The sequence below is a fragment of the Nicotiana tomentosiformis genome, chromosome 2, assembly GCF_000390325.3.
Source record: "Nicotiana tomentosiformis chromosome 2, ASM39032v3, whole genome shotgun sequence".
In the NCBI taxonomy this organism is placed as follows: domain Eukaryota; kingdom Viridiplantae; phylum Streptophyta; class Magnoliopsida; order Solanales; family Solanaceae; genus Nicotiana; species Nicotiana tomentosiformis.
Window position 1 is genome coordinate 120,754,380 of NC_090813.1, and position 20,773 is coordinate 120,775,152.

A 20,773-nucleotide genomic window follows, 5' to 3' on the forward strand; every position below is an offset into this window, starting at 1 on the left:
TGATAGTGCAGCTGATAAGGTGCACCTAGATCTGCACACGAAAAACATGTGTAGAGAGTAGCATGAGTACACCACAATCGGTACCCAGTAAGTGCCAAGCCTAACCTCGATCGAGTAGTGACACGGTCAGGTCAGGGCCCAACTGGTAAATATATAATAAAATAATATAGAGTGTAATACCGTAATAAAATAAAGGCTAAAATTTAACAACAATGAAATCATAGAAGATAACAACTCAGTACACAGAAACACAACAGGGGATCTCCCGAGATACCGTCTCGTAGTCCCAAACGTAAATGAGCAGGGGGATCTCCCGGAATACCGTTCCGTAGTCCCAAAGTAAATTTGCAAGGGGATCTCCCGGAATACCGTTCCGTAGTCCCAAAGTAATTGTGCAGGGGAATCTCCTGGAATACCGTTCTGTAGTCCCAAAGTAAATGTGCAGGGGAATCTCCCGGAATACCGTTCCGTATTCCCAAAGTAATTGTGCAGGGTAATCTCCCGGAATACCATTCTGTAGTCCCAAAGTAAATGTGCAGGGAAATCTCTCGGAATACCGTTCCATAGTCCCAAAGTAAATGTGCAGGGGGATCTCCCGAAATACCGTTCCGTAGTCCCAAAGTAAATATGCAGCGCAAATAATAGAAATACAACTACATCACAAAATTCTTACAATTTAGACTAAGTACCAGTCAGGGAAGAAGCAGGAAATTCACTAAGCATGCTGCACATAATTCGCATAAACGATTAAGACACGTAGACATGTTGTATTAGGCTAAACATGATAGCTGCACATATTGGAATAACTCAATTAAGAATGAAAATAGATTAGTGTTCATTAAAATGGTATAACTCAAAATAACAGGAAAACATGTTGCTGCTCGGCAAGAAAATCGAGTTTTACCACAACTAGCCCGTGTACGTACTCGTCACCTCACGTACACGGCGCTCACATAGCACAATAGTTCCAAATCTTAAGGGGATTTCCCCCACGCAAAGTTAGGCAAGCCACTTACCTCGAACCAAGCTCAATCAATCAGTCACAATGCCTTTCCCACGAATATCCGGCTCCGAATGGCCCAAATCTAGCCAAAAGCAATTACATATCATAAATACAACAATAATAGACTCATCTAATTAACGAAATCAACATTTTAACGAAAATTCTGAAATTAACTCAAAATCGCATGTGGGTCCCACATCTCGGAACCCGACAAAAGTTACAGAATATGAACGCCCATCCAACTACGAGTCCAACCATACAAATTTTACCAAAATACGATATCAACTTGAGCCTCAAATCTTCAATTAAAGTCTATGAAGATTTTTACCATATTCAACCCAATCTTTACCCATTTGAACCTAACAATCTTTCCACAACCTTATTGGTATGTATACATAATACTCTTACACCCAAGAATCATACTATTAATCACCCATCTTTACCCCAAACCCGAAATTGAAGAATTGAGGAAAGAAATTCTCACCTCTTTGAAGCCCTAGCAAGATCCTTGTGAAATCTTCAAACCTTGAACAAGAAATTGATGGATAAATGACTAAGTCTTCACTTTCTCTCTCTAAAATTCTCTCACCTCTCTCTAAAATATCAGATGAAACCCTTCAAAATGACCCCAATAGTGTTTTATAAGAATAAGGTTGGGTTTATAAAATCAGAAAAATAAAGCTCCGGAACAGGTTATGCAGTCGCATATGTGACCGTATAATGGTTATGCGGACCACATATCGGTCGCATAATCGGTATCCAAAACTGGCAAACATCTGTCTGTGTATGCGGTCACTATGCGGCCCGCATACCTGTTCTGCGGTCGCATAGTGACCGCATAACAGTTATGCTGTTGCATAGTCGACCGCAGATTTCATCCAAACTGGCCCTGTTCTGCCTCACTTCTGCGGCCATTATGCGGCTCGCAGAGTGATTATGCGGTCGCATAATGGACCGCAGAAACGCGTTTTTCTGCCAAAAAATTTCCTTTACTTCTCGGTACATTGTTCAACCCAAAAGGTCTGAGCCGCAACCTTTGTACTAATTGATCTACCTCGACGCCACAAAAACTTAATTTCCTTAGCAAAACTTTTCGGGTTACTACACACACGTCAACATCTGGTCAACCTTTTCAACTGAATTTCGAAACCTTGGAACTAGGTGTTCCAAATCATTCAAAAACCTCACCGGACCCGAACCAATTACCCTCGGCAAGTCACATAACAAATGTAAAGCATAAATTGAGCAGTAAATGGGAAAACGGGGTTATAATACTCAAAATGACCGGCCGGGTCATTATATTCTCCCCCTCTTAAACAAACGTTCATCCTCGAACGAGTTTAGAATAATACTTGGAGTCTAAAATAAGTGTGGGTATTTACTCCGCATATCCTGCTCATTCCCCCAAGTAGCTTCTCTGACTGGCTGGCCTTTCCACTGCACCTTCACTAATGTTATGTTCTTGGACCTCAGCTTTCGAACCTGCCGGTCTAAAATAGCCATCGGCTCCACATCATAAGTCAAATTACCGTCTAGTTGCACTGTACTGAAATACAGAATATGAGTCGGATCTCCGACATACTTTCGGAGCATGGATACATGGAACGCTGGATGAACACCTGATAGACTAGGTGGAAAAGCAAGTTCATAAGCCATCTCTCCAATTTTCTTAAGTATCTCAAAAGTCATAATATACCGAGGGCTCAACTTGCCCTTCCTCCCGAACCTCATAACGCCCTTCATAGGCGAAACCCGGAGCAAGACTCGCTCTCCAATCATGAATGCCACATCGCAAACCTTCCGATCTGCATAACTCTTTTTTCTGGACTGGGCTGTGTGAAGTCTATCCTGAATTACCTTCACCCTTTCCCAGGCATCTTGAACCAAGTCCGTACCCAATAATCTGACCTCGCCGGGCTCGAACCAACCCACTGGGAACCAAGAGCTAGCTGCTCGGAAGAATAGGTAGTAATCACAAGAATGAAATGAGCCGACTTGGTCAGCCTATCCACAATCACCCAAACTGCATCAAACTTTCGCTGAGTCCGTGGGAGTCCAACAACGAAATCCATGGTGATCCACTCCCATTTCCACTCCGGAATCTCTAGCTTCTGAAGCAATCCACCTGGTCGCTGATGCTCATATTTTACCTACTGGCAATTCAGACATCGCGCCACATACTCTACTATGTTCTTCTTCATTCTCCTCCACCAGTAATGTTGTTTCAAGTCCTGATACATCTTTGCGGCACCCCGGATGAATAGAATACCGCGAACTGTGAGCCTCCTGGAGAATCAACTCACGCAAACCATCTACATTAGGCACACATAGCCTGCCTTGCATCCTCAATACACCATCATCTCCAATAGTGACCTCCTTAGCATCACCGTGCTGGACCGTGTCCTTAAGGACAAGTAGATGAGGGTCATCATACTAACGCCCCCTGATACAATCATAAAGAGAAGACCGAGAGATCACACAAGCTAATACTCGACTCAACTCAGAAATATCCAATCTCACAAACTGGCTTGCTAAGGCTTGAACATCCAACGCCAATGGCCTCTCTGCTGCTGGTAGATATGCTAAACTTCCCAAACTCTCTGCCCGGTGACTCAAAGCATCAGCCACCACATTGGCCTTCCCAAGGTGGTACAAAATAGTGATATCATAATCCTTAAGTAGCTCCAACCACCTCCGCTGACATAAGTTAAGATCTTTCTACTTAAACAGATGTTGCAAACTCCGATGATCGGTGTAAATCTCACAAGGAACACCATACAAATAATGCCGCCATATCTTCAAGGCATGAACAATAGCTACTAACTCAAGGTCGTGGACAGGATAGTTCTTTTCATGCACCTCTAGCTGTCTGGACATGTAGGCAATCATCCTACCATCCTACATCAACACCGCGCCGAGACCAATCCACGATGTATCACAATATACAGTATAAGACCCCGAACCTGTAGGTAATACCAATACTGGGGATGTAGTCAAAGCTGTCTTGAGCTTCTGAAAGCTCTCCTCACATTCCTCTGTCCACCTGAACGGAGCACCCTTCTGGGTCAGCCTGGTCATATGTGCTGGAATAGATGAGAATCCCTCTACAAAGCAACGGTAATACCCTACCAAACCAAGAAAACTCCGGATCTCTGTAGCTGAGAACGGCCTAGGCCAACTCTGCACTGCTTCAATCTTCTTCAGATCCACCTGGATCCCCTCACTCGATACTATATGACCCAAGAATGCCACTGAGTCTAGCCAAAACTCACACTTTGAAAATTTTGCATATAACTTCTTTTCTCTCAAGGTTTGAAGTGCAGTCCTCAGGTGCTGCTCATGATCCTCCCGACTCCGGGAGTATACCAGAATTTCGTCAATAAACACAATGGCGAACGAGTCAAGATAAGGTCGGAACACAATGTGCATCAAGTGCATAAAAGTTGTTGGGGCATTGGTCAACCCAAAAGACATAACAAGAAACTCATAGTGACCATATCTGGTCCTGAAAGCAGTCTTCGGGATATCCGGCTCCCGAATCTTCAACTGATGATAACCTGAACGTAAGTCAATCTTGGAAAATACTCTGGCACTCTGTAACTGATCAAATAAGTCATCAATACGAGGCAATGGATACTTGTTCTTCACTGTGACTTTGTTCAACTAGCGGTAATCAATACACATACGCATAGAACCATCCTTCTTCTTCACAAATAAGACAGGAGCACCCTAAGGTGACACACTGGGCCGAATGAAGCCTTTATCAAGTAATTCTTGTAACTGCTCTTTCAACTTCTTCAATTCAGGAGGAGCCATACGATATGGAGGAATAGAGATGGGCTGAGTGCCCGGCAACAAATCAATGCTAAAATTAATATCTCTGTCAGGCGGCATGCCCGGAAGATCAGCTGGAAACACATCTGGAAAGTCCCTCACTACTGGAACTGACTCAACTATAGGGTTATCAATACTGACATCTCTCACATAAACTAGATACACGTCACACCCCTTCTCAACCATTCGTTGAGATTTAAGAAAAGAAATAACTCTACTGGGAGTATACTCTAAGGTACCTCGCCACTCTAATCGCGGTGAACCTGGCATAGCCAGCATCACGGTTTTAGTGTGACAATCAAGAATAGCATAATGGGGCGACAACCAGTCCATGCTCAAAATAATATCAAAGTCTAACATGCTGAGTAATAATAAATCGGCTCTGGTATCAAAACCACTAAGAGCAATCAAACACGACCGATACACGCGGTCCACAACAAGAAAATCTCCCAAAGGAGTAGATATATAAATAGGGAAACTCAAAGAATCCCGAAATACGCCCAAATACAGGGAAAAAATAAGAGGACAGATAAGAATATGTAGAGCTTGGGTCAAATAATACCGACGCATCTCTATGCCAGACCGGAACAATACCTGTAATGACAGAATCAGAAGCAACTGCCTCTGTACGAGTAGAAAGTGCATAATATCTGGCCTGGCCTCCCCCTCTAGGGCGACCTCTACCTCCTCGACCTCCACCTCGAGCTGGTTGAGCAGATGGGGTGGCAGCTGGTGCTGTAATTATAGACTGAGGACCCGGTGGAGCACGTTGTGGTTGAAAAGTCTGTGGAGGTGCACCCTTCTTAATCCTGGGGCAATCCCTCACCATGTGGCGAGTGTCGCCACACTCAAAATAAGCTCTGGGAGGGCGTGGCTGCTGTGACTGGCTCGGGCCAGGTCTGCTGGACTGGCTGCTAGGAACACCCCATGCATGAGGCACACTAGATACTGGCGGTGATAAGGCTCTTGTGGTCTAGAAGGAGCTGGAACACCGCTGGAGGCTGGAAGAGCTGAATGAACGGGGCGGCTCACATAACCCCCACCATGGCAAGCTGCTGGGGCACGAGCTCCCGAATAATAACCAGCCTCTCGAGACCTCTTGGCCTCCCTGTCCTCTCTATCCTGGGCAAACATGCCCTCGAATATCCTGGCAATACCCACAGCTTGCTGATAAGAAATATCCATCTCCAATTCTATGTCCATACTACTCCGGATGCTGGGATAAAGACCCTCAATAAACCGCCGAACCCTCTCTCTAACTGTGGAAACTAAGGCCGGTGCATGTCAGGCCAAATCATTGAAGCGAATTTCATACTCTGACACAGTCATAGCCCCCTGGCACAGCTGCTCAAACTCTGCGCGCATGAGTCCCTGAGGCTCTAAGGGACATACTCTCTCAAAAATATGTCCGAGAACTGAGTCCATGTAAGTGAAGCTGCCTCAGTCGGACTACTCAACTCATAAGCACGCCACCACTGATAGGCTGCTCCTCTAATCTGGAATATGGTAAAAGAAACCCCGTTCGTCTGCGCTATGCCTATAGTACGGAGAATACGATGGCACTCCTCTAGAAAACCCTTAGCATCATTTGTAGCCAATCCGTTGAAGGTAGGTGGGTGGTACTTCTTGTACCTCTCAAGTTTGAGCTGTTCCGCCTCAGAAGTTGCTGCCCTAACCTCGGGCTGAGCTTGAGCTACCGGCTGCATTGGTACAATCTCTGTAACCTGGTCGACCTGAGCCCGCTGCTCTGGAGTACCGGCGACGGGAGTCTGTGCTCCTCCCCCGGCCTGAGATGTGGTAGGAGCAAGTGGAATCAATCCAACCTGAGCTAAGGTGCTGAACATGCTCAGAAACTGGGCTAGAGTCTCCTGGAAGGCTGGTGCAGGAACAGGTATCTCAGGTATCTGCCCTCAAGCTTGAGCTACTGGGGGCTCCTCTGTAGCAGCTTGTGCGGGTGCTCTGGCTGCACCACGTGGACGTCCTCAGCCTCTACCCCGTCCCCAGCCTCTTGCGGCTCTAGCAGGGGGTGCGAGTGCCTGTTCATCAGATTCGCTTGTACGTGTCCTCACCATCTGTGAGAGAATAGAATACAGAAATTTAGAATCTCTGAAGTCAAAAATTTTAGCATGACAAGGAATCAAAGTAGTGAAATTTTCCTAACAGTTTCATAGCCTCCCGAAGATAAGTACAGACGTCTCCATACCGATCCGCGAGATTCTAATAAACCGTCTTGTGACTCACGATACCAATGAACCTAGAGCTCTGATACCAACTTGTCACGACCCAAATTTCCCCTTTGTATAATATCGTGATGGCACCTAGTCTCTATGACTAGGTAAGACTAACATTTGCGGAATAATGAAATGAAAACATAATTTTAACACTTAACCATTCAAAAATACACAGCAACTCCCAAAACCCGGAACATCGTGAATCACAACCTACAGAAGGAAAAGTCTAGTGTCTCTATACATCAGATTTCTAACAAGGAAAAATACAGAAGATAATGGACATGTGAAAGAGTAGAAGGGGACTCCGAGGTCTGCGGACGCGGCAAATATACCTTGAAGTCTCCAAAGCTGTCCCGGCTCACTGATAGTGCGGTTGATAAGGTGAACCTAGATCTGTACACGAAAAACATGTGCAGAGAGTAGCATGAGTACACCACAATCGGTACCCAGTAAGTGCCAAGCCTAACCTCGGTCGAGTAGTGACGCGGTCAGGTCAGGGCCCAACTGGTAAATATATAATAAAATAATATAGAGTGTAATACCGTAATAAAATAAAGGCTGAAATTTAACAACAATGAAATCATAGAAGGTAACAACTCAGTACACAGAAACACAACAGGGGATCTCTCGAGATACCGTCTCATAGTCCCAAACGTAAATGAGCAGGGGGATCTCCCGGAATACCGTTCCGTAGTCCCAAAGTAAATGTTCAGGGGGATCTCCCGGAATACCATTCCGTAGTCCCAAAGTAAATGTGCAGGGGAATCTCCCGGAATACCGTTCTGTAGTCCCAAAGTAAATGTGCAGGAGAATCTCCCGGAATACCGTTTTGTAGTCCCAAAGTAAATGTGCACGGAAATCTCCCGGAATACCGTTCTGTACTCCCAAAGTAAATGTGCAGGGGGATCTCCCGAAATATCTTTCCGTAGTCCCAAAGTAAATATGCAGCGCAAATAATAGAAATACAACTACATCACGAAATTCTTACAATTTAGACTAAGTACCAGTCAGGGAAGAAGCAGAAAATTCACTAAGCATGCTGCACATAATTCACATAAATGATTAAGACACGTAGACATGTTGTATTAGACTAAACATGATAGCTGCACATATTGGAATAACTCAATTAAGAATTAAAATAGATTAGTGTTCATTAAAATGGCATAACTCAAAATAACAGGAAAACATGTTGCTGCTCAACAAGAAAATTGGGTTTTACCATAACTAGCCCGTGTACGTACTCGTCACCTCACGTACACGGCGCTCACATAGCACAATAGTCCCAAATTTTAATGGGATTTCCCCCACGCAAAGTTAGGCAAGCCACTTACCTCGAACCAAGCTCAATCAATCGGTCACAATGCCTTTCCCATGAATATCCGGCTCCGAATGGCCCAAATCTAGCCAAAAGCAATTACATATCATAAATACAACAATAATAGACTCATCTAATTAACAAAATCAACATTTTAATGAAAATTCTGAAATTAACTCAAAATCGCTCGTGGGCCCCACATCTCGGAACCCGACAATAGTTACAAAATATGAACGCCCATCCAACTACGAGTCCAACTATTCAAATTTTATCAAAATCCGACATCAACTTGAGCCTCAAATCTTCAATTAAAGTCTATGAGGATTTCTACCATTTTCAACCCAATCTTTACCCATTTGAACCTAACAATCTTTCCACAACCTTATTGGTATGTATACATAATACTCTTACACCCAAGAATCATACTATTAATCACCCATCTTTAATCCAAACTCGAAATTGAAGAATTGAGGAATGAAATTCTCACCTCTTTGAAGCCTTGGCAAGATCCTTGTGAAATCTTCAAACCTTGAACAAGAAATTGATGGATAAATGACTAAGTCTTCACTTTCTTTCTCTAAAATTCTCTCACCTCTCTCTAAAATATCAGATGAAACCCTTCAAAATGACCCCCACTAGTGTTTTATACGAGTAGGGTCGGGTTTATAAAATCAGAAAAATAAAGCTCCGAAACAGGTTATGCGGTCGCATATGCGACCGCATAATGGTTATGCGGACCACATATCGGTCGCATAATTGGTATCCAAAACTGGCAAACATCTGTCTGTGTATGCGGTTACTATGCGGTCCGCATACCTGTTCTGCGGTCGCATAGTGACCGCATAACAGTTATGCGGTCGCATAGTCGACCGCAGATTTATCCAAACTGGCCCTCTTCTGCCTCACTTCTGCGGCCATTATGTAGCTCGCAGAGTGATTATGCGGTCGCATAATGGACCGCAGAAATACGTTTTTCTGTTAAAAATTTTTCTTTACTTCTCGGTGCATTGTTCAACCCAAAAAGTCCGAGCCGCAGCCTTTTTACTAATTGATCTACCTCGATGCCACAAAAACTTAATTTTCTTAGGAAAACCTTCCGGGTCACTACACATACGTCAACATCTGGTCAACCTTTTCAACTGAATTTCGAAACCTTGGAACTAGGTGTTCCAAATCATTCAAAAACCTCACCGGACCCGAACCAATTACCCTCGGCAAGTCACATAACAAATGTAAAATATAAATTAAGTAGTAAATGGGGAAATGAGATTATAATACTCAAAACGACCGGCCGGGTCGTTACAGTGGTATCGACTTCCACTTCCACCAATAACCTGGCAAAATTTAGACCAACCTTCTTCTCGGTGTTCTTATCCACCATTAGAGGTTTGCCTACCAGATTACCAAGCTTTCTTAGATCCTTTGGACTCCAATACTTAAAATTAAGCCCGGGTAGCTTGATCCAAATTGGAACCATGAATAATTCAGCTTGATCCAAATTGGAACCATGAATAATTCTTCTCTAGTGAACTCCATGTCCGACGATCAAGCTTTAACAATAAGCGGCTTGTTATCAAAATGATATATCCCACCTTGAATTACCTCATTCTTCCCTTCAGCACTGTCGAATCGAACTAAAATTATACCATTCTTAAGCATTACTATTTTGTTTATCCCATATTTTGCCCACAATCTCTGAATAAACCCATTTAAAACAACAAACGGTGTATGAGCTCCTAGAACATAATATACTACGACATTTTTCCAAAATTCTATCTCAGAGCTAATATCATCATAGTCGATTTCCCCAATGGGGTTCTTACCATGAGTATTAGGTTGACAATACTCCAATTAGAACCCAACATTTTCTATACTGCTTTCCCTTGATTGTTTTGCTCTGCTTCTCGGCTCGCTATCCCAATCGACTCCAATTGCTCAGTTTGTTCCACCTCATCTGCCCAGGACTGCTTGCGATTCTCCTTTGAATGTTGAATCACCTCCATCCATTCCTTTAGCTTTTCTGCATCCGACTGCTTCAGTGTAATTGCAGTCCGATTCACACTTTGAGTCAAATTAGGTCTTCTATCGTCTCATACTTTCCATAACACTCTGTTGTTTTCCTATACGTCCTCGTTGAGTAGCTATAGACTCCTCTGCCATTTTTGCTTTCCAAGAGGGTACCCGAGCTCTCTTACCCATGGCAGGCGCAAGTTAGATAAACGTGTGCCGAGAGCGAAGCGAATACCTCATCTTAGTATTATTTTCCAAATTATCCCTTACTGATTTAAGCATTTTCTTTTCTTTTTTGTTTCTTGCTTCTACCATTCTTTTAAAATCAGATGCATGAATCATATTGTAATTTTTCAAAATTTTTTTTTGACTTTTCTTGTTTTTGATTTTTTCTTTGTGTAATGTCTTGTGGCTTTCGAATTATCTTTTTCTTTTTTTACACTAAAGCAAATTATCTACATCCTTCTTTTGATTATCAATTATCTTCCTACAAACAATCATTTTTAATTTCTTATGTTATTCCTTTAAAAATGCAAGGCAAGTCTTCTACTATTATGAAGGCGTTGTACGATAGAATTAGAGAAGAAATTGTTGAGAAATGTTATCATGTGTGAGTGATTTTGCTTATTATTTCATGGTGGATTATCAATATATAGTAACTTTTGAAATAGACTTCTAATTCATACTGAATGCTATATTTTGATTATTCAAATCATCATGTAAACAATAAGTAATTATACTAGATAATATATTTTTTTTGTTATAACTATATATGTTATATTGATCTAAATCTTTAATATATATGTTTACTTTCTGTTTTATATTTTAATTATAAATAAAATAAAAAAATAATAAAAGTCTCTTACAATAAATATTTGAATTTATTTTTCTCTTTAAAATAAATATAAGACTTTGGTACTATCTTTTTTGGTAATTTGACACTAAAAAATATTTTTTAGAAAGATTAACCAAACACAATTTGCTTACCAAATATTATAAAAAGTACTTCTTAAATGAATTAGCGAAATATAAATTATTATTTTTTCAGAAATACTTTTAAAAAAAAGCACTTGTAAAAAAAATAATTTTTAAAATAAATTGTTTTTTACAAACTCTTCAAACATTATACTTGAGTACTTCAAATAATGGCTAAAATTTCGATTATATTTTAAATAGCGGCTATTTGAGCACTTCTCACTAGATTATATTTGGTTCCATAGCTCCAGAAATCAGAAGAAAGATGGGAAGCTTTCCACTTCCCTCGCCGTCGTCGTCTCTACTGATTTCCAGCTCCTCTTCCATTTCGGGAAGACCATCATCCACAATTTTTTATCCTCGCAGGCGCTTTAGGCAAGTCTTGTTCCTTCTTTTTTCGTTTTTCTCCGATTCTTGCCATATAATTTTACATTTGGGAAGTTTAACTTTCTCATTTCTATTTCAGAAAGGCGCAAGCACTCTCCGTTTCCTGCGATTACTCTTGTTTCGAAGTAAAGCTCTCTTCTTTTATTTCTTTTCCTGAATGATAAATTTTGTATTATTTGCTCCTATATCTTTTCATAATCTTAGGATAATTAATTCCTGCAGAGTTCTTTAACATTGTTTTGCTTCCCCATATTTGGGATTTAGATGTATAGCAGGCTTCCTTTTCTTTGTTGTGGTGGCGGCAAAAAATGTTATGTTACTTAGGTGGGTGGACCTTATTCTGTAGCATATACACGATTTAAACCAACAAGTCATTCAGCAACTTTTTATTGAATTCCCAATGATATTTCTTTTTTCTTTTAATGATATATCTTTTTAAGTATCCTATAATCCTAGTGGTGTACTTTTCACTTTTATTTTAATTTTGTATAATGTCAGCCTGAGATGATTTTAAACGGAGAAATATGGTTAGTGAGGATTGATATAACCAATCCGAACTTGTTTTGGATTGAGACGTAGTAGTAATTGTTGTTTGTAGACTCCTAGAGGTTTATAAGTATTAGAAACACGGTATTCCAAATAACTCTCCTGCCATCTTAATTAACAAGGGATGAAGCCTGCTGAACTTGAATTCATTTTTCTCTTTTTTATTGATCTTTTTTGGTTGTCCAGATATTAGTTAACATATTGCGGTTGTATTGTGGAGGTGCTAATAATAGATGTTCGACCCTTTTCCTTTTTATGGATTTTTGGAGATAAAGGACGTGTCTTATCGACCTCCAGGGACCAAGATCAACCTATTGAGTCAAGTCAATCTTTCAATTCCTGAGAAAAGGTACAGTCTGTGTTGCTATAATTCAAATGCAATACCTTCATTACTGTCATAAATTTCCTTTGTCATCTTGTCAGATCCTGGTTTAGAGCTAATGAGGGATTATTTCGTCTATTTCTTGATTGGATGGAAGCACGCATGAGATCCGAAATCCAGCATCTCATAAAATTTTCAAATGTTTTAGCTGTTCAATAAGATTTGTAAAAACATATGAAGCTGTCTATGGAACAATGTCGCTGCTAATCAACTAGGATCTCAAATACTGATATGCATTTTAAAGAGGCTCTGTGTGGAAGAGAGGATCTGACATGGGTTTTTTGTAGTTTTGGCTTGATATTTGGACGAAGTGGCAGTGGAAAAACTACTTTATTGCAGGTCTTCCTTTTGATTTTGTCTTTTCTATTCAAATTCATTTTAGCCTTTCTCTTGTCCAACCAATGAAAGGTACTTTGTTCAGGCTGCTTTTTATCTTTGACCTTCTCCATGCAGCTGCTTGCAGGGTTAAGCAAACCAACGTCAGGTTCCATATATGTGCAGCGATATAGTGATGATGGTGAAAAGATGAAGTCTCCTGAACCTTTACAACCCGAAAGAGTTGGCATTGTTTTCCAGTTTCCTGAGAGGTACTCATTTTTTGGTTGGTGGTGTTTCATGCTCTGTCAGGATGTTCTTTGTGATACAATGCGATTTTCATGAATAGGTTCATATTGAACATAATGCATTTTCATTTGCTGTTTTTATTGAGAAAACAACAAAACCGCTCCAGGTAGCAATGCAATTATTTAAACTCTATTTTGTTACTCTTCAATTCTGGTATTGGGTACTTAAGTATATAGATTTATCTATTTACATCCATATTGGTAAAGTGAGTATTGCATGGTTAGGTAGGTACATAAAGTTTAAGCAGTTCTTTTTGTTTCCAATAGCAGTTTATTCAACTTGATTTTGTTTGTTTCACTGTCTTACAGATACTTTGTTGCTGACACAGTTCTTGATGAAGTTACATTTGGGTGGCCAAGACAAAAGGGTGGCCTCCAATTAAGAGAGCTTCTTGCATCGAGACTTCAAAAGGCCATTACCTCGGTACATATTCCTTTAGTGCGATTTAAACTGTCTTTTAAATTTGTCTTCCAAAGGAGAAAAGCTCGTCCGCGTTTCAGCAAATTATGACAGGCTTTTTTGTGGTTGACAACTCCTAGGTTGGTCTAACAGGAATGTCTTTGGACAAGGATCCCCACTCATTAAGCGGTGGCTACAAACGTCGGCTTGCCCTTGCTATTCAGTTAGTAAGGATTTCTCATTATGAAAAACTGGAAGTACTTGTATTCCGTTTATGTGCATTTATGTGAACATGCATATGCCCATTTGTGTGACAAAATATTGTTGATATCTTGGGTGATCATCTGTCTATTAATATAATATTTCTCTTTACACAGGTTCAAACACCAAATTTATTAATATTGGATGAGCCTCTTGCTGGTCTCGGTATGAAGAAGCTCACCGCTGTGATCTATTTCATTTTGTTCTTTGGACTAGTATTTTTCTTCCCATTTGTATGTTTTTCCCTGATCGGGTATTATCCATTAGTTGGTGATTCTCCTACGTATGTATGCTTGGGTAACGAAAGTGCTGGTTTAACGGAACATGAATAGTTGAGATTTCTAGGTTAAATTTGAAAGGAAATAGTAGGAATTGAGATGCCTGCACAAGGATTTTACATTTGATATTTTCGAAGAACAGTCTTTCGTCCCACCATGGTTGTTAAAGTCTGGATCTTCGTATTCTGTAATCTCAGTAATCCGAACTCACAAAAGTTCTAACTTTTTATAAATTGTCTAAAGCACCAAGATTTTAAATTCTTACTAGTAAATAGTAATTAGCTTTAGTAATCTAAAGAAAAGAATCATGTATATGTTACTTACTTTTACTTTATGAAGAACGTAGAAATTATGTTAAATCTTTCTGTCATAGAACATTAAGGTTCTATTTTCATTTGCATTCTCTAATTCTCCAAAAACTAATGGCAACCAGGTGGTATCTCTACATCTGTTTTAGAGGAGCTCTTCTTTGGCTTCACTGAAAAGCATTTTTTTCTCTTAAGTAGAAGCTTAGAATTCCTTGTTGGGTTATGTGTTCTTATTCTCCAAATGGTAACATCGATGTAAAGAAAGATTGTTGTTTTAAAACACTCTTGCCACTATCTGCATACCAGCTCTCATATTTGCTTTTGCTAATATGATTGCCAGAGGTAATCTGGAAATTTATTGTATTAATTATTTGGTATGGGTGGTGCAAGTGGAGTTCAAGAGCTTGCCAGATTGGATCGTACCTCAGTACGGGTTGCATGTTGGATAAAATGGTATGAAGCTTGCTTGTGGTGCAGAGCAGGAGGATTGTTTTATGGAGTGATGCTATTTCCATAGAGATCGGAAAACTTAATTGTACTGGTCTCTTTTGTTTGATGTGATTTGCTAGCATCGTCATGTTCTTGCTTAATGAATTACTTGCTTTTAACTATAAATAACTTCTGTTTGGATTGCTGTAGACCTTGGAAGTTATTAAACGGATACCTTATTTTCGTATTTTGGACCCAACTTTAAATTATATTCCTATTTGAGTAGCTAACCCCAGTGTCTGAAAAAGTGTATATTTTATGAGGGATATCAGATTGGAAGGCTCGTGCAGATGTGGCGAAATTGTTAAAGAATCTAAAGAAGGAGCTAACTTTACTTGTTGTCAGCCATGACCTCAAGTAAGTTCTTGATTTGGTCCATTTGATGTTTTTGTTTACATACGTTATTTTATTGGAAATGTATCACCATGCTGGATGTCTAACATTGTTCACTCGAGGTTGGCATTGATATCAAGAAAATTAGTTGACATTTTCTGGTGAAGCCGTGGATGAAGTCATTTATCCATACATATTAACTCTGGAACTCCCTGTCCCTTTTTGCTCCTTGATAACCGAGAAATCCATTGTTTCGCTTCGAAATCTTTCTTCTACTCCTAATGATTGTCATATGAATTTTTTTTTTTTTGTCAGCTCTTTAGCTCTTGCTTAGCTCTTTTTTGTTCATAGCTGACTGTCTTTTATGTACTCTCTTTTATATTTCTTGCATCTTCTGGATGCCATAAATAAAATTCCACTCACTTCATCAAAAATCTTTCTTCTACACTTCTCCACTTAAAATATCAGACTTGTTTGCCAATCAACATTCGAACTCGTGATTTGCACCTACCACACATCCTGCATCTACTACCTTTGCCACTCTGTGTGCCACTTTTGGTTGTGCCATAATGATTATATCAAGTGTCATGATAAAGAAATTTTCACTTAACTTTTAGTCTCTTCATTTCAAATTGCGTATCTTGTTTCCTTGTAGCATTTTTATATATGAGCGATGACTTCATATTTTATTGATAATATATTTTAGAGTTCATATAAGAATTTGTTTGTATGACAAGCAGCCAAACAACAGATTAATTCGTCAGATGTTGAAAGCGGAAGAGTAGAGTATCAAATTTTTAAGTGTTTGCAATAAGAGGTGAAATCTTATCAAAGATAAAAAGGAAAACCGATACAATCAATTTGAAATAGAAGGGAAAGACAATATAAGGACACACTTTTACACTTAGCACAATCACCTATTTCCGAGTTAAAGATCAATCAATCTATTGTGCCTCAATCCGTAACTAGTTGGCCTGCTATAGTTTTCACTACTCTCCTTGAAGGATACCAAAAACTAGGGGTGGCCACTATTTTTCATAGGTGAGGTAGAATTGCATTCAACTCTCAACTCGAGCATATTCACACAAGGGTATTTAATTGGAAGACGATAAATCATCATTTTGTTTCTGGTACTCCTTTTCCCCCCCTAGCAATCCATCGTGGTTCTTGATTAATTGTTAACTACACATAGCTGGCGGTGAAATTCTGTATGTTCCTATTTTATTTGAAAATTTAGTTCCTTCTCTAATAGCTGCATTGATGGTGATCTACAGGGAGTTGGCATCTTTGGTCGATCAATCTTGGAGGATGGAAATGGGAGGAGTACTTAAAAGAGAGCCACTACCCATTTAATACTCGGGGATTTATTATGTTCCCAGCCATTAGTTTCTGATGCAATGGATTAGGTATTAGCACAGCTATTAGGCCTCTTTATTGTCGCGCTCTTTCAGTCAAGGCTGATCCTAGTTAGACTGGGAAAACAATAAGAATTGAGTAGTAGTAAATGAAGCTCAAAAGATAAAAACGGCATGGTGAGTTACCATTGAAACAAGAGTGAAACTTTGATCTTTCACTTTAATTAGAGGTGTCAAAGCAGGTTGGGTTAAAGTCCCAAGCCGCCCAAAGTTTGCTTGGGTCAAGATGGGTTGGTTTAGAAAGGGCTGAGAAGCGTGTCATAACCCAATCTGCCCAAGTAGACCAAATATATTTGTCATAGCTCACTATGCAACCAAAGTCCTGTTTTTAATTCAAACCATGCAGATCTTAAATATAATGTATGTGTATTTTAGATGAACAGAAGAAGACTTCGGATTATTCAAATCATATGCTCATATGCAACTTTCTGTGTTTCTATGTTATTAAGTGAGGTTGCTCTATTGGCAACAACTCTTAGTTTCAACGAAAGAGGTTGGGAGTAGGGGTGTCAATGGTTCGGTTCGGCCGGTTATTTTATAAAATTTATGTCATATTAATTTTTCGGTTATTCTATTATATATAACCAAAATTAGACCTTTTGAAACTGTTCCAATCATGTCGGTTTCTCTTCGGTATCAGTACGGTTTGGTTAATTTTTTGTATTTTTTTTAAATGTCATGTAAAAGTCATTAGTAGAAGTAGAATGCAATAACATACGTACTTTTATAAGACTTGGTAAAATTTTCTAGACATTTTTACAATTTAAAAGGTGATGAATTAAGAAAACATGAAAGATAGCTACAATATAGATTCATCAGCTATTCTACTACAACATAAAAGAAACTAAGTAAATACGAAAGATATTAACTAAGTTGAGACTCAAGAATAAAGTCTATAGAAGATTAAATATTCAAAAAGAAAATTTGAATCATACGAAACGAAACATATTCAATACATTATAATTTGCTATTCATAATTGCTATAATACCTTGTGTCTTGCTAGTGAATATGCTGGAAATAATTTAGTTTCAATAGAAGTAGCATAATTTGGGAATTATGATTTTGAGTTTAATTACTTGTTGGCTCGTAATTGTTTCATAATTCCAAGGCCCAAGAAAAAATTTAATACTTTTTTATTTTTAAACGTAATATATAAATATATTTTTCATATTATAAATTTATTCGATATGGTTCGGTATTTTTTCGGTTTATTTTCATAAAATAAAAAACCTACCCTAATTATCGGTACGGTTATAGATTTATATAAAAACTTACGGTTTTATTTAAAAACAAAACAAAAAACCGGTTCGGTACGGTTTAGTCAGTTTTTATATACGACAAAGGGCCAAATATACCCCTATACTTTCGAAAATGATCTAAGAATACCCCTCCTTATACTATTGGGTTATCTATACCCCTGCAGTCATACTTTGGGTATAAATATACCCTTCATTTAAACTGAGGGCCACGTGTCATCGTCATGTTGGCCAATTCAAAATACCTCCTAATTAATTAAAAAGACCCATTACCCATACCCGAAAAATAATTTTTTAAAGCAATTTTTTTTTTGTAAAAACTGGAAAAATACTGAATTTTTTTAACTAAAAACTGAAAAAACGAAAATATTATTTTTTTTAGTTTTTACAAAAAAACTGCTTTAATAGAAACTGAAAAATATTTTCTAAAACAATGTTTTTGTAAAAACTGAAAAGTAATTTTCTAAAGCAATATTTTTATAAAACCCGGAAAAAACTGAATGTTTATTTACTAAAAACTGAAAAAATCAAAAATATTTTTTTCCAGTTTTTAGAAAAATATTGCTTTAAAAAATAAACTGAAAAATAGTTTCTAAAGCAATTTTTTTTGTAAAAACTAAAAAACAAAAACTGAAAAGCAATTTTCTAAAGCAATATTTTTGTAAAAACTTAAAAAACAAATATTTTCTTTTTTTTCAGTTTTTAGTTAAAAAAAATTCAGTCTTTTCCAGTTTTTAATTGCTTTAGAAAATTATTTTTCAGTTTTTTTTTCCAGTTTTTACAAAACCATTATTTTAGAAAATATTTTTCAGTTTTTTTTTAAAGCAGTGTTTTTTGTAAAAACTAGAATTTATTTTTTGTTTTTTTTCAGTTTTTAGTAAAAAAAAAATATATATACAGTTTTTACAAAAAAAATTGCTTTAAAAATTATTTTTGGGGTATGGGTAATGTATTTTTTTAATTAATTAGGAGATATTTAGAATTGACCAACAGGACGATGACATGTGTCCCTCCGTTTAAATGAGGGGTATATTTGAACCCAAAGTATGACTGGAGGGGTATAGATAACCTAATAGTATAACGAGGGGTATTCTTAGACTATTTTCGAAAGTATAGGGGTATATTTGGACCTTATCCATTGACAGCCCTAGTTGGGAGTTCGAGTCACTCATGGGGTAAAGTGGAAAAGGACCATTGGTCGGTTCGGTTCGATTTTGTAGAAGTTCAGTTCGGTTTATTCGGTTTTCGGTTTGTAACGAGCGCAAAACACACACTTAAATTGTGCTCGCTAGTCAAAGATAGTATATTATAATTATCGTGTCCACAAGTATATGATTTAAACAACATTATCGTAGTTTGTAGTTAGATTGCTATCCAGGAGGATCAACAGTTGAGATTTATATAATTAATAATCTAAAATCTACAACTATTGACTAATGACAATCGCAACAAAAGTAAACAAGGGAGTTATCAATAGAAGAAAATAGGGTTTTTGACGGAATAAGTGCAAGATAATTGTCTAGGATTTAACTCTAGATAATTCACTTCTAATGTTCAAGTGAGTCTCTCGAATTCACTTAATTATCAGTACAAATGTTTAGTAAAAACTCCTCTCTCGATTAAGTTTCAACCTCACAATATGAACCAATTTAAGCTTTGTGAAGATATGCAAGAATGAGTAGTGGATCGGTCTTTAGGAAAATCTCTTTCGATTGTTTTCCTAACTAGATTTAATCAATGATTTAACTAGTCTCTTTCGATTACTTAGAAGAATCTATGACTCAACCAACAATATAGTGCAAAGATATCACAAGTTATGCCTCTTTCGATTACAAGAACAAGTGAATATAGATGTAACAATTAAATCTTTCAAAAACGATTCAAATACATAAAATTAGAGTTATAATCCATAAACAATCATCAATACACCAAATTCATTAAATCCCAAAAGGATCTACTCCATAGACATGGAGAAGTTCTTCACAAATGAAACTAAAGTATAAGAAAACATAAATTCAATCCAAACCCGAATCTTGAGTGAGGAAGGAATGATGAAATCCTTGTGCTTGTGTTATTTCAATTCCTCCTTAGCCTCTTTAGGTCAAAAATCTGTCAAAAGTCCCGAAAATGATGTTTTCCCGTGTATTTAAGTCATCCCCCAATAAACCCCGGACGAAAATACTCTTTTTAGCGGAAATGGGACGATACTCTAATATTTTTGCACTACCGCGCCGCATGTCGCGCCTCATTATGCGACGCGCTTGTGATAATTTCCAGAACACTTCGCAAAATGGATTATGGGCACAATTTGCATTGCCGTGCCGCCCTATGCGGCGCGGCAGTGAAGTTTTCGTAGAGTAATTATTTTTTTTCCAGTTTTTTGACATCCGGACTTGATACTCGACCCCCGAACGCGATCCCGATTTAATCCCTTGGGCTTCTACTCAGATTTCAAAGCTCCAAATAGCTTGAATTTGCTCCGTAAAATCTAAATAACTCGAAATTACTCCTACACGGCATAAAATACATAATTAGTGCAAAACACTACTAATTAAAGCTCAACATAAGTAAAGTGCAGTGAATTAGAGTGCAATAAGCGACTAAAATACGGGATTATAGCCAACCATCAACACCCCACACTTAAACCATTGCTCGTCCTCGAGCAATCAAACTACACTTTACATAAACACGGCCTTTTTAAGCAACTCTCCTAACTCATCACACCA

At 38.4% G+C, this 20,773-nt stretch overlaps 1 protein-coding gene across 3 annotated transcripts; it reads left to right on the plus strand.

Annotated features, from left to right (window-relative positions):
* Nucleotides 1–11,573: 11,573 nt before the first annotated feature.
* On the plus strand, nt 11,574–17,225 carry LOC104098555 (ABC transporter I family member 11, chloroplastic). 3 transcript variants are annotated; one of them, XM_070196033.1, is made up of 10 exons: nt 11,574–11,747; nt 11,839–11,880; nt 12,571–12,650; nt 12,971–13,022; nt 13,137–13,270; nt 13,616–13,730; nt 13,847–13,933; nt 14,084–14,132; nt 15,315–15,399; nt 16,650–17,225. In XM_070196033.1, exons 1-10 carry the CDS (start codon nt 11,634–11,636, stop codon nt 16,726–16,728), a joined length of 837 nt encoding a protein of 278 aa, XP_070052134.1. In that variant the 5' UTR covers nt 11,574–11,633; the 3' UTR covers nt 16,729–17,225. The 3 variants fall into 3 exon arrangements, with proteins under 3 accessions (XP_070052134.1, XP_070052136.1, XP_033512624.2); XM_070196035.1 differs by having other exon boundaries at nt 12,577–12,650; XM_033656733.2 differs by having other exon boundaries at nt 11,669–11,747; nt 12,488–12,650.
* Nucleotides 17,226–20,773: the final 3,548 nt, after the last annotated feature.